Consider the following 25,594-nt stretch of genomic DNA (forward strand, 5'->3'; position numbering starts at 1 on the left):
GGGTATTTGAGCCGATCGGTTCGCGCGGGTGTGGAGCGGTGGCGCGCGGTGGTGTCTGCAACGGCATCCGGAAACGGTCGGTCATCCCCGTGTGCCTCGCGTTTCCCTCCCTGTGTGCATCGATGGGGGTCCATTGGCGAAAGAAGGCAACCACAACCAACCAGACAGACGGCAGACCGCACCAAGCACTACTTCTATTAGTACTGTAGCTGCGCAGGGGTCTGGTCTGCTCAGCAACACCGCTATTTCTGGATGTGTAAGAGCGCTTTAGAAGTACAGTACCCCACGCCAACGCTATTGCTACAAAGTGTTCGTCAGTCTAATCTTAGCGGAGACGTGGCTGTCGTCTTCGACGCGCAGGGAAATGCGGTGCAGGGAAGTGCTGAAGCGGCCCGCAATGGCCAAGCCGAGGTGAAGCGCAAATCCGGTTCCGGTGATGCTTCTATGATAAGGCATGGACACGCGCTCAGCCTGTCAACCAAAAGCGAGAAGTCACAGCAACACTTCAGGTCGCCTTCCCGCACGAAAGAACTTCGGTCACTTCGTTGGCCGGGGCCGAGTTTGTGCGTGTTCAGGAGATAGAGATCACGCACAGCCGTGTTTCGGCAATTCGCATCGTTGGGAAACACAATTTACATGTAGCCCCGGCATGTCTTTGCCAACAAGGCTCGACTAGCGTTAACTCCAAAGAGGCGCGTCGATTCTTTTAACGGAGTGAAGATAGCAACGACCACCGAAGTGGCTCTACTCTTGCCTTCCAGACCCCTCCAGCGCAAGCCGAAGTACGCAGTCTGCAGTCTGCAGCGCTGTCAACGACGAGAGAGCCTTCGTCACACCGCTAGTTGAAGTACATGCGCAGGGAACCGCTATAAACCGGTATGGTATCGCTCAGGACGGTATCGCCGAGACAATTTTTGTTACTTCACAAATCACCGACACTGATCCTGGCTTAGACACGCACCGAATCGCGTATCTATAGCGAAAACCTGCAGTGAGCGTTGAACATCGTCGGAAAAGGAATCGGATCACCAAAAGCCGACTGCCCCAAAGCTCATTGCACATTTTGCACTGCATCGAGCACTTCCAGTCTCTCCAGACACCCACCACCACCACCACCACCACCCCGCCAATCATGTCCGCCAAGGCAGCGCGCTCCAGCATGGGCCTCTTCAAGCTCTGGACCACGGACAGCGGCACCTTCCCGGTCGTCATCATCTGCAGCTTCGCCGCCGTGGCCGCGGGCGCCTCGGCCAGCCGCTACCTGCTGCACAACCCGGACGTGTGCTTCGACAAGAGCAAACGCAACAGCTCCATGCACTACCAGACCGAGGACGGCGCGGGCTGGCGCGCGCGTCGCTTCCGCTTCGCCAACATCCACCGCAACGCCATCAACCAGTCGCGCCAGTTCGACCCGGCCTTCGCCAAGGAGGAGAACAAGAACGTCTCCAGATAAGCGTTGTTGCAGCGAGGACTATCTACAGTCAGCCAGTCTGTCGATAACTGAGGCGGGTGCTGTTGTTCGGCGCTCGCTTCTGTAAACATGTACTATTTTGCGAGTTATCTCGCCTTTGTGAGCTTAGAAACTTTTATCACTTCAATTACAACGAGTGGTACTATGTTATCGCTGATCCAGCGCTCTCGCTCACGCGGATGAAGAGTAGCCTACAGACGAGTTAAATTACCAAAGCGCTTTGTAGATACTGTAAGAAATGTACGATACGAATATTTGTTTTTCTATTTAGTTCGACTTGTACTCTACAAGGCAATGCCTTCCTTGCGTTGCCCTCATATCATAGTAAGTCGGCCGAGTTGATCTACGGCCGGGTGGCTGCGATGTACATGGCCCACGATCGGGAGAGCCCGTCGTCCATGGTCACGTTGCGCAGCTTCTCGAGCGCGAACTCCTTGTTGACGGTGGCGTAGTTCATGTAGAGCAGCGAGAGCCACGGGTTGGTCTGCTCGTCGTTCTGGACGATGGACTCGCGCGACAGGATCTGGTCCCATTCCTGCGAGACGAAGTCGCGCGTGCGCACGAACTCGGTCACGGCCGTGGCCGGCAGCATCTGGATGCCGTGGATCGCGTACTTCTCGCCGCTGAACCACGTGGCGTAGTTGACCTTGTTGTCGAAGAGGATGCCCATGACCTTGTTGTCGCGGTAGCGGTCCGGGTGCGCGCGGTTGCCGTCCTCGAGCAGGAAATACGTTTGAATAGCGCGGGCGTTGAGCTTGACCATGAGCTTGCCAACCGTCTCAAGGTGGGTGTCACCCGTGACCTTGCCCAACAGCGTCATGCCGTAGTAGAAGTTCATGTCCTCGGACGTGCTCTCCTCGTCCTTGCCGTCTCCCAGCGCCGTGATGCCGTGCGAGTACGAGTGGCCGCGGTACCAGTCGAGACTGCGGAACTTGGGGAAGTACGGGTCGGCGTCCGACGGGTTGGCGACGTCGCGGATCAAGAAGCCGGCCATGCGGTTGAGCGCGGGGATGCCCGACCAAGTGGGGTCCAGCTTGTTGATGATAGCGGCGGTGACGACCCAGTAGCCGTAGTGGTAGTGGTGGTCGTTGTACATGGTGTTGCCGAAGTCCACGTTCGGGTCGTGGAGGGTGAAGCCCTGCGAGCTTACCACGCCGCGGTAGATGGTGTCGTAGTTGAGCGGGTTGGTCCACGTGTTGTTGAGGAACGGCGCCAACATGCCCTCCAGCTTCTTGATACAGCGCGGGAGTAGCGTCGTGTCGTCTGCGCCCACAACGGATGCATCTCCAGCCATCAGACAGAGAGAAGCGTACTTCTGCGCGGCCTTGCCGTTGAAGTAGTAGCTCTGGCCCAGCGCGATGGACCACTCGGAGTCGATATCGGCGATAAGGTTCTTCTTCATCTCGTAGTTTGCGACGACGCTAGCGTCGGGCTTCCGAGGCGGGTAGAAGTCAATCGGGAAATCCACGGTCTCCACCATGCGCCACTCGGGCGGCGACGTCTTGGTCACCACGCCCTGCATGAGTCCGCGCGTCGTGGAGTGAGCAGCGACTCCCTCAGCCTCCACAGCGTATCTGCGGTCCAGAGTGTCGATGTGGTGCACCTGCGCGTAGTGCAGCATTCCGCTGGTGGCACAGTCGCCGCTGGTCTGCCACTTGTACGCGTACGCGTTCTCGTTGTGGGCCTCCACTCGGCCACCGTTGAGCACGCAGCTCGCCGTGTCGTCAAAGACCTTTTGCTCCTGCGCAGAGGCGTCCGGGATCAGCGCCACGCGGGACACGCCCGTGAACGGCTGCTTCATGTCGAGCGTCGAGTGGCCATCGAAGTATAGCGAGACTTGCGTGGAGAAGTAGAGCGTCCAGGTGGCGCCGTTGTCGAACTGCAGCACGTAGCGGGTGTTGGTAAGTGGGCGGTTGATTGACTCGGTGGCGTCGAGGCCGTTGATGGTCGAGATGTTGTACACCGTCTGGAAGCGCGGCGTGAGCCCCGAGTAGTGCACGGTGACGAAGGCCATGCCGCTCGCGAGCGTCGCCTCGAACTTCTTGGAGTTGTCGCGGCGGTCCATGAAACGCAGCTGCACGCTGAGGTCGTCCCAGTCGAAGACCTCGAAGACCGGGTGCGACGCGTTGGAGAACTCGGTGGCGGAGAAGGTGAACTCGGGCACTTGGCCGTGGAGGTAGTACATCTCGGCATCGCCGTTGCCGGTCAGGCCGCCGCCGAACTCGCGGGTCGTGAACGGGTAGTTCATCGTGAGGCCGAAGGGCTCCATGTAGATGGAGGGCGTGACGCTGTACGGGTTGGTCCAAACGGGGTACACAACGTCTTCCTCGGCGGTGGCGCCGATCATGTTGCCCCACCAGTCGTTGGTCGGGATGGGGCGCGAGCCCACGAGGCCCGGGGCCAGGTACTTGGGCGGTAGCAGCGTCTTGTGGGCGTCCGTGTGGTTGAAGAGGCTTTCAGGCGGGACCTCGGCGTTGAAGATGGGCGTGAACAGGTCGAACTTGGCATCGGGCGCCACGGTCGTCACGCTGCGCAGCGTCGACGGACTGGGCTTGAACACGCCGAAGACCGCGGCGCCGAACAGCAGCGTCGAGGTGACTGCGAGCACGCCCCAGCGACTGACGCGGTGGCTGGTCGGCGGCTGCTGCGTGAGCGGCACGGCGGCGTGCGTCTCGAGCAGCGGATGCACCTCGCCGCTATGGTTGGGCCTAGGACTGGGGGACAACATGGTTGAGCGAGCGACTGCAAGTGTCGGTGGCGAGGCTGTCGTTGTTGGTGTTGCTGTTGAAGTGGTAGGCAAATTGAAGAGTGAGCTTAGAAGCGGCGGACGGGTTTCGGGGCCTGCTGAAGTTCAGTGTCCGTCCGACCGACAGCCCCATGGGGCGCGCCGGCCGGCCGATCGCAGAGCAGGGCGTTGCGGTCACAGCAGCCACAAAGGCGCATATTTACGCCGGTGCGAAGCCATGAGCTGGAGCCGCGCCTGCGCCCGATGAGACGAAAGCGTGCTCTCGCTGTGGACGAGCCTGGCCGTTTTGCCGTAACAACCGTTAAATCGATACGCCCGCACACGATTGGCTGAAAAGTTGAAGCAGGAATACACCCACTATAACTAATATAATGTGATCAATGATATTCGTATCTTCATACGTGTACTAGTACAAGAATAAGAGGATTCTAATATTTAATTACCCTTGCAATCTACCGCTACTCCCGCAAGCGGCTCGATTAACTGGATCGTCAGTCGAAAACTGCACTTTCAATACTGAAGATTTGCACTGTCGACACCACTTCAACGTCGGCAGAAAACGGCTCAGCTCGGGCCAAGTGCAAGGTGGGCACGCCACAGTCTGGGCGCTCTGCATGCAAAATCTCCTCTCATCGAGCGCGAAACGTGAGGCGGAGGGATGCCTCTTGGCCAGCAGCGCGCTGGCCGGCCCAGTCAGATCTTGCCGCCGGGAGGTTTCGTCGCCGACCGTCATCGCTCAGCCCGCTGGGTGTCGCACCCGAAACGCAAATGGTGGCTGGGGAGTGTCAACCACTAAGACGATTAAAACAAATACTGTCGCGACCGGCTCAGCTCAGTCGAATCTGGTGGTGTCACTGACTGAGTCTTTCGCAACTGTGAAAGCCCATGGTACGAACTGCAGGGCGAACGCCAAGGCTGTCGGTTTGGTGTGGGTTCACTTGAAGCTGCAAAGGATCAGCGTGAAATCCAGCTCGATGTGTCCGTAGCGCGTTGTGGGGATCGTGTTCAGCGCATTGAAGTTGCGGGCACAACGCGGACGACCAAGCAACAATTGACACCAAAAGCTCGCAAAGACGAGCCCCGAACTCTCGCTGGAAGTCCGCGTCGATCGTGTCGATCATCGGTAGAGCACACCAAATGCCAAGCGCTCCGAGCAATCGTCACCCCGAACCGAGGCCGCCGATGTGACATGAGATGGGAGTACACTCGTGGGGTGGACTGCATGTCGCTCATAAGAATGTCCCCCTGCGGCCAACTTGCTGGCAGCTCTGGGCGGGGTGCTTATCTGTTTCAAAGATGGCTACATGTACATCTTGGCTCGACGTCAACGAAATAGTTTCATGTATTCGTACAAGCAAGCGGCTGCGCCGTTTGAGGCAACGCCAGCCTTATTCATTCTTGTGCAGTTGCTACAACTGGTGACCTACCACCAACCCCCTCAAGTGTCACGGTGCGTCCGACGCTACCGACCCATTGCTTCGCTCTGCGAACAGCGGCGACAGCGACTCCTCCGCGACTGAAACCTGAAGTTTCAGCGCCGAGAAGCCACTGAAGCAGTCGCGCAGAGTCGACTCCACGACTTCCTCTACCGTGTCGGGGGCTCGAAGGATCCGCTCGGACCCCACACGCTTCGGGTCCTCGACACTTTGGTTGCCCTTGCCTTTCTTCTTCTTCTGGCCCTTGTTGTTACCTCCGCTGAGCATGTCGGTCACGGCGCCCGTGATACCCCTCGACTTCAAGTTGTTCTCGTCGTAAGCGCGACCGGCGGCTGCCAAGTCGTTCATGACGTCGGACGTCGCGTTCATGGCGCTGCGAGCCACTGTGATCTCCGCCGTCGTGTCCTTCGCTGCGCGGATGTCGCCCCTCAGGAAGGCCTTGCTCGTGCTGATGAAGCGCAGGCCGTGGCGACTGTCGTAGTCGGCGATGTTGCCCTTGAGCATCTTGAGGCAGTTCACCGCGTCGTCCGCCGTCTGGACCAGCAGCATCTCCAGCTTGGAGAACTCTTGCTCGGTGGCGATGCGGTCGGTGGACATGCCCATGCTAAAAACACTGTCGAATTCGAAATGGGTTGACTCGAGGAAGGCCTACTGATGTCGGCACCGCAGCCAGCGTTGCACGAAATTGAAAAAAAAAATCGATAGTGGCTGACTAGCTGCGCGACAAATGAGAGACAAAGCGGCCCCGCCCATTGTTCGCAATGGCGAACTAACGGTATTCGCATCCGACTTGTATTAATCTTCGCTCTGGAAGACGGTCGATGGCTAGCGAAAGCTCGTCTCATACCGAAGTAGGCTGCCGCTGTTGAGGTTCCTTCTCGACCCCGGGTCCCAGTCATCTCTTCTTCAACCGCGCTCGAGCTCGCAATCTGCTTTGCCCATTTCAAAACTCGACCTCAAGCGCACAAGCCAACCAACACCGACAACAACACCCCCCAACTCGATCATGGGCAAGTCCACCGAGCACAACGTTACCCAGGAGGAGTTCTACAAGCTGGAGCAGGTGTTGAACCAGACCGTGGACGACGCGTCCAACTGCCTCAAGCTGCTCAAAAAGCACCTCTCCGACTACGACAGCCGCAATGGCAACCACTTTGTCAACACGGCCTCGCACTTCATGCGCGGCGACATCCGCACCGCCAAGGACACGGCCATGGACCTCAAGCACGTGGCGCACAAGATCAATAAAAGCCACAAGCCGTCCAAGGCGGAGGTGTCTTCGGCGCGCAACATGATGGACGCCACGTCCAAGGCCATGGACACGCTGAAGATCACGGCGCGCAACTACGACAAGGAGAACGGCCAGTCGATGGGGGTCAAGGGCAGAATCGACGCCGCAGTCGGTGGCCACCACGACCACGATAAGGAGAAGCATGAGCAGCAGCACGGGCTCCTCGGCAAGAGTGACAAGGATGAGAAGGACAAGCACGAAGGCTTCTTTGGGAAGGACGACAACGGCAAGGAGGGTGAAGGTGGGCTCTTCGGCAAGAGCGACAACGACAAGGAGCGTGAAGGAGGAGGTCTCTTCGGGAGGAGTGAGAAGGACAAGGAGCATGAGGGAGGCCTCTTCGGCAAGAGCGATAAGGAGAAGGAGCATGAGGGCGGAGGTCTCTTCGGCAAGAGTGACAAGGAGAAGGAGCACCGTGGAGGCATGCTCGACAACCCCGACAACAACGGTGGAGGTATCATGGGCAGCTCCGACACCGTCGAGACGTTGGTGAAGAAGACTCTGCGCGACAACTTCAGTCTCAACGCGCTGGACCAGCAAATCAAGGCTGCGGAGAAGTCCCTGTCGCCCTCCATCGCGGAGCGTGCGAAGCCCTCCATCGTGGACCGCGCGAAGGAAGCCATGCACGACGTCAAGGACAAGCTCAAGGGAGACAAGTCCAGCTCGGCCCACCATGAGAGCCACCCCCACGAAGGCCTCCACGACGAAGGCCACCACGCCCAGCACACGGCGATGCCGTAAGAGAGCTCTTCCCCGAGCTGAAAGACGATCGGCATCTAAGCTTCCACTTTGCACTTTGCACGTAGCTGATCAGGAGGGAACGTTCACAATCATTTAACATTGACACCAAACACGGCAAGCAGCTTTTTTATCAACCTTCGGGCCATGGTGATATCCGTGAAACTTTCCTCATTGCCTGCTCAGCTGTCCGAGATCTTGGTGGCGATCGTTGTGTGGGTCCACGGCTGGTCGAACACGCTAACGGAAAACCTGCGTGGGGACTTGCACGCACTGCTGCAGTCTCCTCCGCGCAGACCACGACAGCCGTCGATCTGGAATTCGTAGTTGGTCCCTGCGACCACTTGACTTCTCGCCGACAGGATCGAGTTCACGCAGACGCTCGTCTTGGACAAGGCCCGCACCAGGGCAGCGCGAGTGTCTGGTGTGACGGGGGCGGCGGACCAACCTCCCAGTATCAACGCGTCCGCGGTGGCGGCTCCAGTCAGGGCCAGCAGCAGCAAATACCCTAAGCTGAGCCTCAGCATCCACATTTTCTTCAGAAGAAGACTGTTCCGAAGTGAACACGTCCGATGGGTCTTGATCCTCATTAGTTTCTATCAGTCTATTTATTGTACTTTTCGCAAACTTTATTCACATCTCGCCGAATATGTCACGAGAGATCGGCTTCATCGGGGGCGGACGACCACCTTGACGCTGGTGCAACGGGACACTCGATACATTGGGCACCAGCGATTCGATGTCACCGTTGCTGCTAGCAGCAGAGCGCTGGAGAACTGAGACTTTCACGTTGCCAGCTGACCGACGCCCCGCCATCGTGCCTTGCTCTGGATCAGGTTCAATTGGCGCCGCGACACTCACCACGAACTGCCGAAGCGTTTCAATAGCGTCGTGCGGCAGCTTGTACCCCCACTGCTGCTCCTGGATGACGTCGGAGAGCACGTGGAATAGCGCGCTCCCGCCGCTGAGCGTCGACTGGGACCCCACCAGCAGCAGCTTCTGCTTCGCGCGCGTAAGTGCCACGTTGATGCGGCGCCAGTCCGTCAGCAGCTCCCCCACGTGCTTCTCCTCGTTGCAGCGAACGAACGAGACCAAAATCACGCCCTTGTCCTTGCCCTGGTACTTGTCGATGGTGCTTACTTCGACCGAATGGACCCATTCCGACCCGCCGGCTCGGCGGAATGCTGCGACAGCAGTGAGGTGCTGCTGGATCAGCGCGACCTGAGAACGAAAGGGAGAAATCACGGCGATCTCCTCGGCCGGTATCGATCCCAGCACCAGGAGCTCCACCAGTCCAGCAACCACCTTAGCCTCCACGACGTTCTCCATTAGCCGACGGCCGTTGTTGCCCATCTGCGCCGTGCTCGAGCTCTCCGCCGTAGGCCCACCCATCGTATCTGTGTCCAAGAACATGACGCCGTGGTTGTTGGTCAGCACTTGAATGGGCCACAACAACTTCTGTCCGAGAGTGTTCTGCCGCTGCCATTTCAACTTGAGGTGGTTCGATGCGACTTTATAAGAGCCACACTTCAGCTTGTCGCCGTACACCAGTCGATTCGCCAGCAGCATGATGTCTCGGTTCATTCGGTACTGGTAGGATAGCTGCTGAGTCGCTTCCGGGTGCGCCTCAGCCAGCCGGCGGAACAAGCTGACGTCCATGCCTTCTTTACGGGCCTGCGCGTTCGCCACTAGCGGTGGGAGCTGGTAATGGTCTCCCACGAGTACAAACGTATCTGCGCAACGCAGAGCGCTCAGGACGATAGGCTGCGTGATCTGGGTCGCTTCGTCGACGATGCAAAAATCAAATCTCCGCATGGCGAACAGGACGTGGCTGTTGACACTCAGACAAGTGCAGCCCACCAACTGCGCGTTAAACAGCTTCGCTTCCATCGCCTGCACGCTTGAAATACCCTCGCGCTCGGCTAGCCGGTCCAGTGTGAAGTCAGCAATTGACGGGTGCACTTGCGCGGTGTTGCCGATGCGAAGCATGGGAACTTGACACGCCAGCAGCTTCAGCAATAGGTTGTCCACGGCCGAATGCGTATAACTTGTCACCAGCACAGAGAATCCGAGAAACAGCAGCACCCGTACAGTGAAGGCGATTGTCGCCGTCTTACCGGTTCCCGGCATTCCTAAAACCAGCGCGTAGTCGAGAGAGCTCAGCACGCGCTGGACAGCCCGTTGCTGATCGATGTTCAATTCAAAGAACGCGTCCAGCAGAGCCCGACCATGAGCTGCCACGCTGCCATCGTAGTCGTCTTTGGCGCGTTCTCGGCACCGTTGTGTCACTAGGTCGGTCACCCGGCAAGGCTTGAAGTGCGGGCGAGCAAGATGTACAATTAGGTTGCGCCTCCTTGTGTCACCGACGCCTGGTGCTTCCTCGTTCCCGTCACCACCCGAAGTGACGATTGAGGCCATTCGAACCTGCAACTCTGGTCTGCTCGTCAAGGCCGTGCCAGCTGAAACAACCTCGGGAGGGGTTCCAATAAATAATCGCACGAGATTTTCCTTCGCGCGTCGTAAGCCGCTCATGATGGCATCCTTGTCTAATCTCCACGTATACTCCTTACCGACGGTAGACTGCCCGCTTATCACGATCGACGGAATAGATTGACGAGCCTCGATCGTGATGAGCCCGTGCTCAATTTTGCGGACAGTTGCCCGAGAAACGTGAACCAGCAAACTCTTCCCATCCAACGACTCCGCTGACAAAATGACACGCTCGTCTACTCGAAAGCGTACGCCTGCAAACGAAGTTGGTTGCACATAGCCTCCACCCCCGCTTTCCATGGGGATATCCTGTCGTTTCCGTCGATCACGAACGAACCTTAGAGTTCGCTTTGCCCCAGAGTCTGATGGTGCGGGTGTATCGGACACCAGCTTGAGGCTTGCTATGCAGGTGCTGCTCTCCTGCGCTTGCTCTCGCTTCCATCCAACCTGGAGCCACAGTGCACGAAGATTTCTCTCGGCGTGCTGCTGCTCCAGGTCGATGAGCCGATTCCATTGTCTAAAATAAGTTAAATCTGCTTCGCCAAGGTGCCTTGTCTTTTGCGTGAATAGCTCATCCAGCCCGCTAGATTCCTCCGTGCCGTTCTCCGTTGCCGCATGGTGCAAGACGCACTCGTGTAGCTGAAAGCAGCGCTGGCAATCTGTGCGATTTCGAATCATCGGCGGGAACACCTGCGCGGATGTGGAGCTTCCAATCGCTTTCACTTTGGCGATGGCGCTGGCGAAATTGTTGCGGGCCATGATGAGCCCACGGATATGCGTAGCCATTGCGGCAATGCGGTTGGTTTCGATGGGCGGGACGTAGATAAGCAAGCCATCCTGACAGCGTTGCCGATAGCGTTCATTCAGCAGCAGCGTGTACAGGATCACTTGGCCCTGGTGCTCGACCCCAGCATACTTTTTGCTCCCTGTCTTCAGCTCAAGGGGCAGAACTCCACTTCCAGCTTGCGCACCATTTGAAATCCCGGGATCATTGATAGTCCCTTCAACTGAGGCATCGGTGGCACCTTTCAGCCCCCATTTAATGGACCACATCATCTCCTCGGTCGCCAAAACTCGGCTAACGCGCACCCTCGATCCATTCTTGGGAGGTACCTCGTTTAGCGTCGTACCAGATCCAGCGATGGCCCCACCTACCCATGACCGATAGTCTTCGATAACTTTTTGTAGTTCCAATAACGCCTTTTCTTCGTTTAATCCGCACTCGACAAGCCCTAAAATGCTGCACGAATGGAAACAAGAGTTCGTTAGACAACTGGTATAAAGAACCCAAAAAATTGTCTTGAACTTCCAACATACTTTGAATGCACGATTCGCTTGGCCTCTTGGAAAAGACCCTCAGTATTGTACACACCATTGCGAACCGCATATTCGAAAAGATCGTGCTTTAATGTACCAAGGAAAGCCTTTTCCCCGGTCGTACCACTGACTGCTAGCGTTTCCTGAAGTACAGCGCGGCGTAAGCAGCCAAAACTTGTCGTAACTCTTGTGGGTGATACCTGGGGTAATAGAGAACAGAGGTAAATGCACAATCAGCACTATTACCATATCACCCTCACCGCAATGATCGATCATCGTACCAGAATATCAGGGTGGACGACCACGACGTTGTGCATGTTGTCGACCTGAATGCGAGTTGAGTGCCGCCCTGCCGGCACATTGCTGCATTCTTGCGAGAAGAATCCATTCCTATCCTGCTCAGTAAACACAATATTGATCGTATCGCCAGCCTCGACAAGCACGTCATACCAGTCTTCGGTCAGCAAAGCCTCCAGCTGCACGTCTTGATCATCTAAGAGGCGCAAAAGCAGCGAGCGGTTAACGACGTCGCGGTCCACTTCCAAAACTAAAAATCGCCTGAAGCTCTCGGGCCGATCAGGCTGTTGGGCTGCGCCGACGTCATGCATTGATCGCACCACTGGAGCCGGAACATTGGCTGGTGGCATCGGCGGAGGCTTCTTCGGTCCGTCAAACGCAGCCGACGGCATCGGCCGCGGCGTCAGCGCGAAGCTCTGAGACGACACGAGCTCCGTCTGCGACTGTGACTGCGTTTGGGTAGCGTCAACCATTGCTCGTTGGCTCACCAACTGATCCATCAGGTCCCAGGATTCGTCCGGCAGGTCGCCAAACGGATCCTCCTCCTCCACAACTACCGGCTTTGGCGGCGTTTTCACTGCCTCCTGCTCTTTGACTGGTGCGATAGCCCTGGCCGGTTCCTGGTTCCTGTTCAGCTCCTGAGTCTTCAACATTTCCTGTGTCCGTAGCGACCGAGGAGACAGCGTGCCGGTGGACGAATAGGTGGGAGCTGGGGTCGGCGTCAGGTTCATCTCCGTTGCTGCTGCTACTGCCGTAGTAGTGCTGGTCACTGCAGGCTGCTGATACAGCTGCCGCCTCCTGGGCGACGCCGGCCTTGACGCCGTCAGCGGCAGCGCCACGTCGGGGCTGGCATATTTCTGCTCAATCTTGTCCAGCACACTGAAGAGCTCGTCCTGCGAGTCCCCTCTCTCGGTGGATCGCCGTCTCGACGCCGTATTGGGCGTCCTCTGTGCGGCATCAGCTCCCTCTGCTCTCTCGGGGCTGAACATCAAGAGCCTCGAGGCGGCTGCATAGACCTTTAATTAGTCATAATACAATAATACACCCCCGATCAAGTATAATAATTATTTGAGGCCCCCACCTTTCTCCTCCTCAGCCGCCGCCTTCCGCCGCGCGCGCACGCGCTCTCGGGCCGGCGGCTTCTTCTGCTCTTCCTGGCTGGAGGGCGGCGACTGCTGGCTGGCGCGCGCCAGGCGCCCCACGAAGCCCTGCATCTCGCGCCGCACCGCCATCTTGCCCGTGCCCGAGACCTTGATCTGCTTGTCGGCGGGCGAGTCCTTCCACACGATCTTGGACTCGGCGCCGCCCGAGCCGGTCGTGCGGTTGGCCGAGGACGAAGAGGAGGCGCCCTTCTTGCCGCCACGTCGAGGCGTGGACGACTCGGCGCGGCGGCGCTTGCGCTTGGGCGAGCGAGACCGGTCCATTATTGGCGGAGGCGCTGGAAGTGCGCGCTATTTGTTGCACTTGTGAAAGCGCGCCAGTAGAATATTCGATTGGAGAGGGTTTTAGTCGGTTAAGTTCGGATCGAATTACGGCTAAGTTCGTGTCACTTCAACTTGGCGGATGAATCTTCGTCAAGCGGTTGACACCGAAGAGGCAAGGACGTATCAGGGCGTCTATCGGGCGAGCTTAGTTTACTTGTATTGAGGCGAGTGTAAGGATTACCTGGACTACGTAGCTATACATGTGATTGGCAGCGTTTAGTTGAGCCCGATGCTGAACATGGCGAGCTGGTCCTCTTCGACTTCCTGCTGCTCCTCACTGAGGCCCGCCCAACCCATCGAGAGGCAGTAGAATCGACGCCGTAGTGAGCCCAGCACCTGCCGGCGGAACCGGCAGAACCACATGAATTTGAGCAGCACAGGTCTGATCACTGCAGCTTGCCGACGGGTAGTGCGGGCAACAAATGCAACGCGGCACTCGTCAAGCAGTTTTCGGTGGAAGCGTCGTCGTCGCCAAGTCAGCGCTCGGAGCGATTCCCTGAATGCGGGGTGCAACCGGATCACAAACTTGTGGCGCAGCGTCAGCTCGGCGTTCGTGATCAGCTGACGGAATCGCCTCCTCCAGACGAACCGACGCAAAGTCTCGCGGAAGACCGGGCGGGAGTTGTTGACACTGTGCAGCAGCGCGGACTGCCTCAGCTCCCAGAAGTCCTCGCCTGCAGCGCTCCGGAACGCGTTGAGCCACGACTCCCAGCAGTCGAACATCGTCATGTCAAAGGGGTCCACTGGGAGCAGCCTCCGCCGGTGGAGCCTCTTGATGCGCAGCTCGTCCGTCCAGCTCATGCCGAGTCCGCACACACACCAGACGCTGCTGCAGCCGTCGACCTTGACGAGCATCACGCGGCAGGAGCGGCACTCGACGATGTCTTCGTCGCCGATCTCTTCCTGGTCCTCCGTCTCGCACGGGCACGGCGCACTCCCGTCGCCCAGATACCGTTTGCAGTTGAAGCAGGCGGAGAAGCCGCAGCAGCGAGTCACGACGCGGCGGTGGACGCTGTGATACGCAAGCAGCAGCGTCGCGCGACGCTCTTCGTCCTGGATGAGCGGGAGCACCTTGTGGACGATGCAATGGGTCTTGGAGGCCGGGAAGTTGTCGGTGATGTGGCGGATCACATCGCGTGCAGTGGCCGTCTGACGGTGTCGACAGAATTGGCGGACGACGCGCCGAAGCTCAGGGATACGAGCCGCTTCACTCGGTCGAAGTGTAAGAGCTACAGCGTTGGCGAAGTCCAGACGGCCGTCCGTGTCTGTGTGGGAGCCCGGTAGCTGCGTGTAGTGCGGGTTATGGCAACCCGGACACGTGAAGCTGCAGGCAGCGTCGCATCGCTGCTTGTACTGCCGGAGCAGGGGCATCGTTGTCACGGCGTCGGGGCTCAGCCAGCGAGCCCACTGCTGTCTGTTCACGGGGACGAGACACACAGGGCAGCGGACCTTGGGCAACGCCCCAGCGTACGGGACGTGCATGGCCATTTGCAGGTGCTTTTCGAGGCACGGCGTGCAGAAGACGGCGGGGCAGACCGACGAGCAGAAGCGCGTGACGGGCTTGAGGGTTGTCTGGTCCTTCAACGTGAGCTCCTCCAGGCAGATCTGGCAGGTCACAGAGCTGGAGGCGGTGCAGATTGCCTCGCGAGTGTCCGACTGCGCATTAGGAGGCATGGTAGTTGGATGCGGACCGCGAAATGTGAAGTGAAGAGTTCTACTGCAGGCAGGACGCAAAAAGTGTAGCCATCTGACAGTTCAGCTGACCTTCACTCGTGATTGTCTTCGGAGTGCTGGTCGTTGAAGTGCCATAAAATGGCTACACATATTGCATGCTTCCAGCAGTATAGTACTTCCTCGCTTTTAGCTTCAAGTAGATTGCACGTTGCCAGGATCCCGATCGAGAATGGTTGATACATGCACCCCCTTTAGTATATTTCTCGAAAAAGGCAACCAGCATCACGCAGCCCCAACGCTGCGCTACAGTAGCAGTTGCAGTTAGAAATCATACTCGTCTCCTCTCGGACTGGCGATCGACAGCTCTTCCTTTGCGGCAGCCCCCTCGGGATTTCCCTTCAAGTCCGCATCAGGGTTGGCAGACTTCTTCGAGCCGTGCTTCCACTCGCGGATCTCTTCGCGAAGTGTTTCGTCGCTCACAAGCTGCAGGAGCGTTAGAGGCTCCCCTGTTAGTGGGCAACGATTGCCAAAGTCGCGGAACCACGCCTCGATGACCTGGCGCTCGAACACTTGTCCGTACGGTGACCGCATCGGGTCTTTCATCAGTTTCAGCGACACTGCGCATTTGAACTCGGGCGGGGTATCTCGTGATCCCGACTTCTTTTTCTTCTTCCTGGAGGGGTCTCGCTGTTTCTTCTTGTGTTTCTCCTTGGGTGGTGAGTCAGCAGCAGGTGTCTTGGCGTCGGTGTCCTCTTCAGCTTCGTCGTCGCCATCGTCAACCGCATCGGCATCTTGAATGGTGATAGCGTTCAGGCTTGGCAAGTCTCCCAATAACTCATACTCTTCCTTGCGCGACAAAGGCGTAGCCTTCTTCGCTGGGGTCGGCTTGTCCTCAGGTTTCGGAGATGAGGGCGAGGCTGCAGCTTCGCTCGGTTTTGGCGGAGATGGAGACGGCGCAGTCGGTAGGTGTGACGCGATATCTTCCAGCATGGTGCGAATCTCGCTATGGATAGTGAGGTCTCTCGCAATAGAACCACGGTCAGTCTTGAGCAGCACGTCAGCGCCGTACACGACCAGCATCTTCACTATCGGCACACGAGAATGATATGCCGCCTCGTGTAACGCCGTCCAGCCGAGTTTGTTCGTCGCGTTCTTGTTGACTCCCCACTCTAGCAGCATTTTAACAGTAGGGCCATGGCCTTGACGAGCAGCTTCTGCGAGTGGAAATTGCCCGGGGAACGGGCACAACGCAAACTCGGGGCATATCACATCGTGCTTGGCACCGGCACGCAGCAGCTCCTGTGCAATTGTAGTGTACCCCCGATGGCAAGCGTCATAAAGCGGAGTCCATCCTACTGAGTTCATCGTATTTACATTGGCGCCAGCACGAATGAGCTTGATGGCCAGCGCCTCCAGTCCGTAGGCACAAGCGATGTGCAGTGCCGTCCAGCCGCACGAGAACGAACCGGGTCCACGACGCGTCACCAGGTTTAAGTCGGCCTTGCGCGCGACGAGCTCCTTGAGGATGGCGATGCCTGCCTCCTGCGCGTTGAGCATGTGGCAAGCAGAGTGCAGGGGCGTCCAGCCATCGTTGTTAGGCAAATGCAGAGTGGCCTTGTCCAGCACAATCTTGTCATTGCCGATGTAGACAACCAACTTGCTTTCTTCTTGAGCCTCGTCTACTATCGGTGGTTTGTCGCCCTTGTCGGCGGCAGGCTTGACCACTTCTCCGTTCTCGAGCATCAATTGCTGGAACTTGCCCTCTTGGTCAGGCGAATGCACGAGCAGCACCATGTTGCCGCCCTTGAAGCCGCGCGCTTGGTCTCGAGGGTTCTTGGGTCCGATGTGGAAGTCGTACAGTCGATACAAGTCCGGGAAGCGCACGAAGCGCGGATCCAGCCCCTGCACCATGGCATCCCCGAGGATCATGGTGCACGCCAGCATCTGCTCGAAGGACGCTTGCGTTGATGCCGCGCCCCCCATAGCTCCGTCACCTCTGGTTCACAATAAGTCGCTACAGGCCAAACAACTACAGCGCAGAAAGGTTAGTGGGAAGCTTCGCACGAAGGCGACCGTTCGGCGTGAAGATGTGGAGTACACAAGCACAATGGTCAAGCGAAGTCGGTTGCAATTTGGTCAACGGATCCTGCTTTGGATGGCAACCGTCTGGGGCTGCGGGTGCTTCATTCAGTTGCTGGAGATCACTATGGCGCTGGGGCCGCGATGACAGACGTGAGCTCGGTGGTGTTGGTCCATGGCTGGTCGAAAACTTTCACCAGGAAGCGGCTGACTTGGTTGTGCGAGGCGCTCGAGCCCTCCACCTCGAACTCGTAGTTGGTGCCCGCCACGACCTGCGAACGCACGGACAAAATGGTGGTCACGGTCAGGTCAGAGCCGACCAGCGCACGCTCCAAGGCGGCGCACGCCTCAGGCGTCACAACGCCGGTGGACCAGCCGCCGACGATCACGATGGTCTCCGACATCTTCTGCAGTGGGGGAAGCTTCAGCTCGTTGGATCCCGTTTCAGTTTTATGTTCCGCTGGATGCAAGCAAGGTTGTTAACCGAAATCACCAGCAAGAGAGCAGCAGGGATCAACACATTATACAGCTCACGAATCAACATGTAAACCCCATTCCGGTGCGGCTGGCACTAACGCTCGCCGTCTGCTGCTCTGCTGATCTACCGTTTTCAACACTGGAGGCCGGATCCCCGACTGACCCTGCACACTTGGGCCCACCATCCCCGCCTTAGTTTGTCATACCTCAGTTGCCTATTCGTCCTTCTTGAACATTTTCTTGAACATGCCTCCGATGCGCGACTTGCGGTGGCCATCGTCTGAGTACACACTGCTCCGGTTGAGACTGCCACGATCAGGAGGGCTAATTCCCTCGCCCTGAGGCGACACTCCTTGCGGCACCGGGTTGTTCATAATCGTATCTAGAGTCGCACGACGTTCGTTGCGCGTGGGGTTCGAGCCGACGGCCACCGACACTGGCACAGTTCCCAGCGAAGTCGCTGTGTCCGAGCGTTTATCGCGATACTCGCTTTCCCTTCCCGTCCTTGAGCTGGCAGTCCTGCATATCAACACAAAGTTACCAATTTGACATCAAGTCTTGACACGACAATATGCCATCAGGGAACTTACGAGGAGCGACGACCCGTAGGTGGACGAGTGTACTCGCTGCTACGCCTTCCGTTCTCATACGACGGCTTCGAGTCAACCGCCATTGCCCGCATGCGTTCCAGCAAGTCTTCGGAAACGCCGTCGGACTCCGCTAGGTTGATGATGTCCACCAGAACTTCCTGCTGCTGCACACGGGCCTTAAGCTCCGCCGAGTACACGGAGCGCTGCATGCGCAGGTCCTCCTTCAATTCTGCCACCTGCTTCTTGTACTTCTTCATCTTCTCCTCCTGGGACTTGATCAAAGCAGCGTGGGTGCTCATGAGCCGAAGGTTGGCCTTCGACTGCTGCTTGTTGTGCTGATTTAGCGCAGCGAAAGACGCGCCGGCTGCCGTGTACGCATCCTTAATCTTCTTGTTTTCCGCCTTCAGATTTTCATTCTCCTGGGACAACAGTTGAATGAGCTCACGGCCCTTGGTGACCTCCTTGCGCAAGTAATCGATCATGCGCTCCGAGTCATCAAGCAGCTTGCCGTCATCCATAGACTCGCGCTCTATCCTGCTTAACCGCATGCTGCTGTTTCGGAAATTAGGCGGTCCTTCGCTCTCATAAATGCTGCTGTCCGCGCTAGGTACAGAGGAACTCCGAACCTGGTTCAGCTCTTGCTGAAGCGATGAGTTCTCCGCCTCAATTTCCATGCGCGCACGCTTTTCATCTTCCAGGCGGTGCTTGAGCAGCTCAACTTCAGTTTCCATGGCATCCTGCTCTTTTCGTTCGGACAAAAGTTTGTGGTACTTGCCCACCTGCTTCTTCATCTTCAGCGTACTCTGGATCTTGATGACAGCATTGCGGAACGTTGCGTACTTCTTTTCGGAGAGGTACTTACGGTAAGCAGTCTGCACCTTAATCGCGCTCTTCTCCTTCATCAGCAAATACACGCGCTGACGTGAACGGACTCCACGCCACACGCTCTGCACAACAATGCACTTCCTGCGCTTCTCCAGGAACGAGCGTCGTTGCATCCGACAACGGTGAAGAGCCTGAATATTTGAGATCATAGTCCGGACCTTCTTGATCCTTCGCCGAGCCATCCACCGGCGAGCAGTCTGCTGAATCACAATCGCTCGCTCATGCACAAACGTAGTGCGCCTGTGCTCCAGGAACTCGAGAACGTCCTTACCGAAGTAGACCAGGCTCTTACCAACCACGAAAGTTGGCGTTCTGGAATGCTCGCTACCCTCTTGCGTTTTCGCAAAGTCGTCTCCACTCAGCAGTTCCTTGGCTAGCTGTTCGCATGCCTCAGTCACAGTCGTAGATGCTGGTGCAGCACTCGCATTCTTTTTGCTTCGCATCATCACGAATCGGCGCAAGAACTTCTCGTGCGCCATCTTGTTCGGGAACGCCGCTCGTGTAATACGAATAGCTTCAACAACACCAGCACACCGAAGCTGGCTCACAACTGCGTCGATTTCATAGCTGTTGGGGCTCTTCTCCGAGTTGGGCTTGATGCAGCGTACGTAGTGAACTTCAGTGCTGGAGATGTCGCTCATCAGCAGTGACAACTGCGCCTTGAACTTGTAGCTCACCGTTTCCTGCATGAACGTGGACGTCTTCCGACTGACAGTGCTACGCCGACCACCCTCCATCATGGTAGCGGCACGGACAGCCAGGTCTGCGTCCGTCATGAAAGCAGTGTTGTCGTCATCGCTGAATACCATCGACATCAAGCCGTTCGAGCTCGTGCCAAGCAGCTCCAGCAGATCAGTCTGGAGTGAGTCCTTGTTCTTCTCAACGAAGCCCTCTGCGTCGTACGTTACAGGTCCCGCGTAGTGGTGCAGCATGAAGTGCATCTGACTCAAGCGGGCTCGCTCAAGACGAGGATGTGACTCTCGTAGTGATACCAGCTTCGATACGAACGATAGATCGCTGCCCATGGGGCGGACACACTCTTCATTCAGCAGTGCCATCACGCCCATCGAGTTCTCCAGCAGGTCAAGCATATCTTGGTTATCGCGGTACTTGACAAACTCCCACGCGACACCCTCCTGCTGGTACTCTTCCTGAACCGTCTTGAACACATCCAATGTGAACTTCTGCTGCAGCTTTTCGTTGGCAAAGTTAATGCAGAACTGCTCGAAGCTGTTGTGCTTGAAGGACTCGAAGCCGAAGATATCCAGCAGGTCAATGTGCAGATACGACGGCGTCGACGCACCTCTGTCGGCCGAGTTCGAAATACTGTGGTTCACACGGCGCACCAAGTAGCCGAACACGCGCGCATAGATTTCCTTGGCCAGAGCATCACGGTTGTTGCCAGCATGCAGAGCCGACAGCGGCACGCAGTACACCTCCTGTCGCGCCTTGACCGTGCGACTGCAGAGCTGCTTGCTCAGTGCAGCAACCTCCACGCCCAGGAGCTTGGCGCACTGCTCGATTTCGATCTTCTGCTGGTCGATCTGCTCGGCTGAGACTGAGTCGGACGCCGAAGCGGCAGCAACGGCCTGGCTGGCGTCGTCCTTGTTGGACTCGAGCGGGACAAAGTCGAGCTGACCCAAACGCAAGATGCCGCACAGAGCGCTGAAGAGCTCGTTCTGCTCCTTGTCGCTGAGCCCGATAGTGGTCAGCGCGTCGCGGGTCACCTGGTAGCGCTCCAGGTCCGTCTGACCGTCCAGAATAAGCTTCTCGTCCTGCAGGTATCGGAACTCCTTGGCCGACGAGTCTTCCGTGAAGCCGAAGACGTCCTCCTTGGCGCTCACGAGCTGGTAGAAGATGTGGTAGTTGCGCTCGCCCGCCGCCTGGGCCACGACGCGGGACTTCTCGAGCAAGTAGTGCCTGCACTCGGCGCCCACGAGGCAGTAGTCGCTGTTGAACTGCAGCTGCGTGAACTTGCCGAAGCGACTCGAGTTGTCGTTGCGGATGGTCTTGGCGTTGCCGAAGGCTTCGAGCAGCGGGTTGCTCTTGAGCACCTTCTCCACCACGATGGTCTCGCCGCTCTCGGCGGGGTGCAGCCGCTTGGCGATGCCCATGGAGATGCTGGCCAGGTGCTCCATCATGATCTTGACGGTCTCGGTCTTGCCGGCGCCGCTCTCGCCGCTCACGAGGATGCTCTGCGGGATGCGGTGCTGCTTCATGTGGTGGAAGGCCTCGGCGCTCGTGGCGTACACGTGCGGCGGCATCTCGTCCCACGGCCGCTGCGTGTACAGGTCGCGCAGCTCCTCCGAGTAGTTCTCCTTGATCCACTGGTACGGGTTCACGGCCACGACGATCTTGCCCGTGTACGTGTACGGCTCCTTGGCGAAGAAGCGCTCGCGCACGTTGTACACGATGGCGGGCTCGTGCAGGTGGCCCAGCTCGCACATGTCCTCGGCGCCGACGCCCGCGTGCTTGGCCTTTGCGTCCTCCTCGTCGCCCTCGTGCGGGCCGTTCTGCAGCGGCAGCGAGTCGGGCATGCCGTCGTCGTTCAGGTCGATGGTGCGCTCCTCGGCGGGCGCGTCGGCCTCATAGTCCGAGGAGGAGGGGGAGGAGGCCAGCGGCTGCACACGCACGCAGAAGACCTTGCCGCTCGCGTCCACGGAGAGGACGGTGGCCGGCACCCACACGAGCTTCTCGTCCGGGATGAACACGCGGATGCCCTCCATGAGTGCGCACACAGGAGTGATGGTCAGGCAAGGAGCTCTCCCCTCTCGACTAGCTTTGAGCCCGAAGCCTTTTTGGCTTGGGCTCGAGGGAGCTGTTGCGTGACGTCGAGCAACACGATCGCTTTAAGGAGGGTTGTGGCCATTTTATGTGCTAATCACCTAGCTTTTGTATGGTGTCTTTGGGCAGGCAACTCACCCGCGCATAAGTGAATCTGCTCGATTTGGCGTGAGATAGGCTGCCTAGGATGGAGGCGCTCAGGCAAGGGGGCGATCTCCTGGTGGCCAATGGCGGCGGCGGCAAGCGCTGCAGCGTGTGTCTGTACGACGCGTAGAAGCTCGAGCTCGTTGTGGGCTTTGCCAAAGCCCAACGTAACGACGACGACATGGGTACCGTCTCCACCGAATTTTAGTGACCCACTCGACACAGTGACATGGCTACACTTTTCCGATTACCACTGCTATTTTTACGGGCGAGAGCATGAGGCCCATGGCCATGCATGCATCGAGCGTGCTCTTTGCCCCCAGCAAGGCTAAGGCTGCTGGTCTCGTGCATTTGTGCATATCGTCGTAGACGCACTGTGCGAAATGCCCGCCGTGCGCTTCCAGGAGCGCGACGACCGCTTCGAGTACGACGCGTTCACGACTGCGGAGCTGCTCGGCTCGCAGGAAGGGGACGACGAGACCCTCACCGGCCGGAGTGCAGGCACCGAAGGCAGCGAGCAACCTTCGGTGAGTGAAGAAGACGACGAGCAATCGCTGCTGAGCCAGCTGTCGACGCTGCAGTCCGTCGACCGGCCTCGGTCGGTGCGGTTCGACGACGAGCAGTCCGATGTTTCAGAGGAGCCACAGTGCTCGCGCGCCGTCGCGGCTGGAGTCACGTCCTCGTCGTCGCCTCCGCGGTCTCCGCTGCTCAAGAAGTTCGCTCCGGTCCAGGATCGACGCGTTAACACAATCATCCAAGAGGCATTGCACCTCACCGACATTTCCCGAGACGAGATCGGCCTGATCGAGCGATCGGTCAAGCGGCTCAATGACGCGATCCTGGGCTTTGTGTTGCTGGTAGACAAGCAGGTGAAGATCGTGGGCACTCCGACTCCCGAGGAGCGCGGCCGTATCAAAGCCGATATCGCGGATCTGTCCTGCCAGTTGAAGGCCTCGAACGGTTTGATAGAGAGCACCTGCGCGCGAATGAAGAAGCACTTGGTAGCGGGGAGGAACCAGCTCAGCGCGCACAAACGCAGACTCTTCACGGAGCAAGCCGATGTAGACAATTCAGCCAGCGAAGTGTCGGAGTGCACGTCGCCACGCTGTAGCGTCAATGATCAACAGCAACAACAGCACTATTTGTACCAGCCACAGCATCAACTGCCGCAGTGTCGACCTCAGACGGCTGGGCAGACTGGAATTCGCTTCAACCGATCGCCTCCACGGCCTACAGTTGCACCAAACATCCCGTACGGCTGCAGGGGCCTGGCAACGAGGAGCGGGCTGTCGCCTATGAAGGGCGGCGCTTCTCCTGGCAGGAGAAGTAGCTCCGGGTCAGGCCCTCGAACGCCGCGAGCGTCGAAAGTGCCGCTGATGTGGATCCTCAAGCCCCGTCCGGCTCACGACAATGACGAAGATGACGAAGATGAGCGCTCTCCCACGGGCATCGTCTCACCTGACCTGCTCTCGTCGGTGCTCGACGCAGTGGGGCTTCAAGACAAGGAGTTCCTGGAAATGAGGGACCTGCGGACGTTCCTGCACGGCGTGCTCGCCTTCTTCATCGCGCGGAACCCGGCGCTGCGGTTCCTGGACAAGGCCTACCACCGGCGCCTCATGCCCGAGTACGTCAACGAGCTGGCCGACGCGCTGGTGATGGACATGCAGCTTATCCCGCAGGTGAGCTGCTCAGTCGCTTTACCTCCCATCCTTGGGATAGATTCGTCACTAACTTCACCTTGTGCGATGCAATGCAATACGTAGCTCTCGGGCAGGTCAGTCATCGTAACTCCGACCAGCACGCTGGAGGAGTATGTGTGTACGGAGCCCTTCCGCTTCGACCGCCTGCTGCACCGCGTCCACGTGAACCCGAGCGACAGCTCCGTCAAGGACCCGTCACCCAACGGCTTCTTCACGCCGCCGCCGTTCGCAGACGCCGCGGCGGAGGCGGCGGCCAAGACGTTCCCCACGAGCCCGTTCAAGGAGCAGATGACTCGCAACGGAGGCATCATGAATGGGGGCAAGGTCGTGGAGCTCGTCGTGACCAAGCCGCGCGAGCCCGAGCTGATCGAGACCGCGGAGCAGACGCTCGGCATGGCCAAGCTGCTGCACGAGCTGGCCACGGCCGAGTGTGAGGCGCGCAACGGCAACCGCATGTCGATCCGCGCGCCCGTGCCGCACACCAAGGAGTTCTCGCGCGCCTACATCGCCTCGTCCAAGGAGCTGATGCTGCAGGAGACGAGCTTCCTATGAAGAGGATGGATCGATCGGTCGGTTCAAATAAAATAACGGGTTGAGTTCGTGTTCATGCAGTAGACGGAAGCCAACATGCTGCACGCCATACTGCTCGCTAGTCGCCGTGGCGCTCGACTACTCGTTTACACACGCACGACCACTTAACCACTACCTATTGTCACACCCTTGCTCGGCCGCTGGCGTCCCCACTGTTGCTGTTGTCTCCGTCCCTCACTGCTTCCCTGACTGCTTCACGTTCAATACTACACGGTGCTTGAAGAAAAAAAAATCGATCCACTGCTCGACGCGCTCAATACTCCACCATCCGCGTCGAGTGGTTGCTTGCGCTGCTGTTGCGCCGGTACTGTTGTGCCCGCCGCTTGCGCTCGCGCTGCTCCTCCTCGGGGTTGAGCGTCGGCACGCTGTACTCGCAGAGCGAGACGTAAGATGAGCCGCGCTCCCGAATAGCACAGGGTGCGACACTCAGGAACTTCTGCATGGCGAACGACTCTCTGAGGAAGGCCATTTGCTGCACGGCACGCAGCAGCTCCTGGAAGCTGTCGCACCTCGACTGCAGGTGCGATCGGTCGTGTCGTTTCCAGAACGTCAGGAAGCCCGCGTGGGGTAGCGAGGGCAGCGCGAACGCCATGATGGCGCGCTCGAGCTTGTCCTCCTGGGTCATGGCGTCGGCGGGCACGGGGGCCACGCCCCTGGCCAGTCTGGACAGCGCCTTGCTGCGGTAGTAGGCCTGCCGGTTCTCGAGGATCTCGGTGAGCTGGCTGTGCAGGTCCTTGAAGTCCGAGTAGCTGCGCCGGATGGTGTACGTCTGCAGGGGCGCGTCGTGGTCCACCACGTCGATGTGGTACATGACCTTCTTCTCGCGCCCGCGCATGGAGAAGCCCGAGAGCACGAGGTCCGTGCAGCCGCCCGACGACGACGCCGTGGACCGGCGACTGGACGCGGTCGACTGGCCGAGCTCCTGCTCTCTGATCTGTTGGTGCTGGTGCTGCTGCTGGTGCTGCTGGTGCTGCTGCTGTTGCCGGGCCGCCTGCTTCTCGAGCTCGAGCTCGTCGTCCGCGCAGGTCATGGTGGCGTTGGACGGGGGCTCCCGCGGCTTGAGCAGGTCGTCCTCGTCCAGGGGCTGCGCCTTGTCCTCGGTCTCACATACGGGCCCCAGCGCCGCGTAGAAGCTCGAGCTCAGCCCCAGCGCGTCGCTCTGGATGGGCGACTGCTGCAGCACCTGCGCCGCCGCCGCGAAGTACCAATCGGGCAGGCGGTCCACCGCCGCCTCCAGCTGCTCGCCGCGCGATACAATAGGCTCCGCCATCCACCGCGCGAATTCACTTGTGACTTGAGCAGCGCAGAAACGGCGGCCATGCAGCTGTGCGGGGAACGCCCGAGCAGCGCATCCACGGGAACCTGTCGGGGCTATGCTCGCCGGCACGGGCAGTTGTCAAAGC

General features: G+C 58.6%; 12 protein-coding genes across 12 annotated transcripts; 3 read left to right on the top strand and 9 right to left on the bottom strand.

Moving 5' to 3' along the window:
• Positions 1-1,132: 1,132 nt before the first annotated feature.
• Positions 1,133-1,453, top strand: PHYSODRAFT_502260 (hypothetical protein; the record flags this gene model as incomplete). Its single annotated transcript, XM_009527363.1, has 1 exon — positions 1,133-1,453. The coding sequence occupies one exon, from the start codon at positions 1,133-1,135 to the stop codon at positions 1,451-1,453; it is 321 nt and encodes a 106-aa protein (XP_009525658.1).
• A 361-nt stretch (positions 1,454-1,814) lies between these two features.
• On the bottom strand, positions 1,815-4,199 carry PHYSODRAFT_499526 (putative endo-1,3-beta-glucanase; the record flags this gene model as incomplete). The annotated part of the gene is made up of 1 exon (XM_009527364.1): positions 1,815-4,199. One exon carries the CDS (start codon positions 4,197-4,199, stop codon positions 1,815-1,817), a length of 2,385 nt encoding a protein of 794 aa, XP_009525659.1.
• Positions 4,200-5,662: 1,463 nt separating this feature from the next.
• Positions 5,663-6,250, bottom strand: PHYSODRAFT_330667 (hypothetical protein; the record flags this gene model as incomplete). Its single annotated transcript, XM_009527365.1, has 1 exon — positions 5,663-6,250. The coding sequence occupies one exon, from the start codon at positions 6,248-6,250 to the stop codon at positions 5,663-5,665; it is 588 nt and encodes a 195-aa protein (XP_009525660.1).
• A 409-nt stretch (positions 6,251-6,659) lies between these two features.
• On the top strand, positions 6,660-7,682 carry PHYSODRAFT_502568 (hypothetical protein; the record flags this gene model as incomplete). Its single annotated transcript, XM_009527366.1, has 2 exons — positions 6,660-7,116; positions 7,234-7,682. 2 exons carry the CDS (start codon positions 6,660-6,662, stop codon positions 7,680-7,682), a joined length of 906 nt encoding a protein of 301 aa, XP_009525661.1.
• Positions 7,683-7,870: 188 nt separating this feature from the next.
• On the bottom strand, positions 7,871-8,140 carry PHYSODRAFT_443322 (hypothetical protein; the record flags this gene model as incomplete). The annotated part of the gene is made up of 1 exon (XM_009527367.1): positions 7,871-8,140. A coding segment is annotated over one exon (270 nt), but the record flags the coding sequence as incomplete, so codon positions are not given.
• A 3,618-nt stretch (positions 8,141-11,758) lies between these two features.
• PHYSODRAFT_300002 (hypothetical protein) lies at positions 11,759-13,207 on the bottom strand (the record flags this gene model as incomplete). Its single annotated transcript, XM_009527368.1, has 2 exons — positions 11,759-12,789; positions 12,865-13,207. The coding sequence occupies 2 exons, from the start codon at positions 13,205-13,207 to the stop codon at positions 11,759-11,761; spliced, it is 1,374 nt and encodes a 457-aa protein (XP_009525663.1).
• Positions 13,208-13,483: 276 nt separating this feature from the next.
• PHYSODRAFT_501147 (hypothetical protein) lies at positions 13,484-14,941 on the bottom strand (the record flags this gene model as incomplete). The annotated part of the gene is made up of 1 exon (XM_009527369.1): positions 13,484-14,941. One exon carries the CDS (start codon positions 14,939-14,941, stop codon positions 13,484-13,486), a length of 1,458 nt encoding a protein of 485 aa, XP_009525664.1.
• Positions 14,942-15,262: 321 nt separating this feature from the next.
• On the bottom strand, positions 15,263-16,852 carry PHYSODRAFT_500204 (hypothetical protein; the record flags this gene model as incomplete). The annotated part of the gene is made up of 2 exons (XM_009527370.1): positions 15,263-15,944; positions 16,011-16,852. 2 exons carry the CDS (start codon positions 16,850-16,852, stop codon positions 15,263-15,265), a joined length of 1,524 nt encoding a protein of 507 aa, XP_009525665.1.
• Positions 16,853-17,145: 293 nt separating this feature from the next.
• On the bottom strand, positions 17,146-17,424 carry PHYSODRAFT_498081 (hypothetical protein; the record flags this gene model as incomplete). Its single annotated transcript, XM_009527371.1, has 1 exon — positions 17,146-17,424. The coding sequence occupies one exon, from the start codon at positions 17,422-17,424 to the stop codon at positions 17,146-17,148; it is 279 nt and encodes a 92-aa protein (XP_009525666.1).
• Positions 17,425-17,712: 288 nt separating this feature from the next.
• On the bottom strand, positions 17,713-21,698 carry PHYSODRAFT_345966 (hypothetical protein; the record flags this gene model as incomplete). Its single annotated transcript, XM_009527372.1, has 2 exons — positions 17,713-18,016; positions 18,088-21,698. 2 exons carry the CDS (start codon positions 21,696-21,698, stop codon positions 17,713-17,715), a joined length of 3,915 nt encoding a protein of 1,304 aa, XP_009525667.1.
• Positions 21,699-22,221: 523 nt separating this feature from the next.
• On the top strand, positions 22,222-24,205 carry PHYSODRAFT_559143 (hypothetical protein). Its single transcript, XM_009527373.1, has 3 exons — positions 22,222-23,012; positions 23,085-23,579; positions 23,664-24,205. The coding sequence occupies exons 1-3, from the start codon at positions 22,284-22,286 to the stop codon at positions 24,150-24,152; spliced, it is 1,713 nt and encodes a 570-aa protein (XP_009525668.1). The 5' UTR covers positions 22,222-22,283; the 3' UTR covers positions 24,153-24,205.
• Positions 24,177-25,464, bottom strand: PHYSODRAFT_285812 (hypothetical protein; the record flags this gene model as incomplete). Its single annotated transcript, XM_009527374.1, has 1 exon — positions 24,177-25,464. The coding sequence occupies one exon, from the start codon at positions 25,459-25,461 to the stop codon at positions 24,445-24,447; it is 1,017 nt and encodes a 338-aa protein (XP_009525669.1). The 3' UTR covers positions 24,177-24,444.
• Positions 25,465-25,594: the final 130 nt, after the last annotated feature.

The sequence above is a fragment of the Phytophthora sojae genome (assembly GCF_000149755.1).
Source record: "Phytophthora sojae unplaced genomic scaffold PHYSOscaffold_4, whole genome shotgun sequence".
NCBI classification, from domain to species: Eukaryota; Oomycota; class Peronosporomycetes; order Peronosporales; family Peronosporaceae; genus Phytophthora; species Phytophthora sojae.

Excerpts from the sequence above, each read along its gene's own strand:
- PHYSODRAFT_559143 (XM_009527373.1), top strand. The coding sequence starts at position 22,284 with ATGCCCGCCGTGCGCTTCCAGGAGCGCGACGACCGCTTCGAGTACGAC. Across the intron at positions 23,013-23,084 it reads GCACGTCGCCACGCTGTAGC|ACGGCTGGGCAGACTGGAAT; the intron begins GTCAATGATCAA and ends TGTCGACCTCAG. Across the intron at positions 23,580-23,663 it reads ACATGCAGCTTATCCCGCAG|CTCTCGGGCAGGTCAGTCAT; the intron begins GTGAGCTGCTCA and ends TGCAATACGTAG.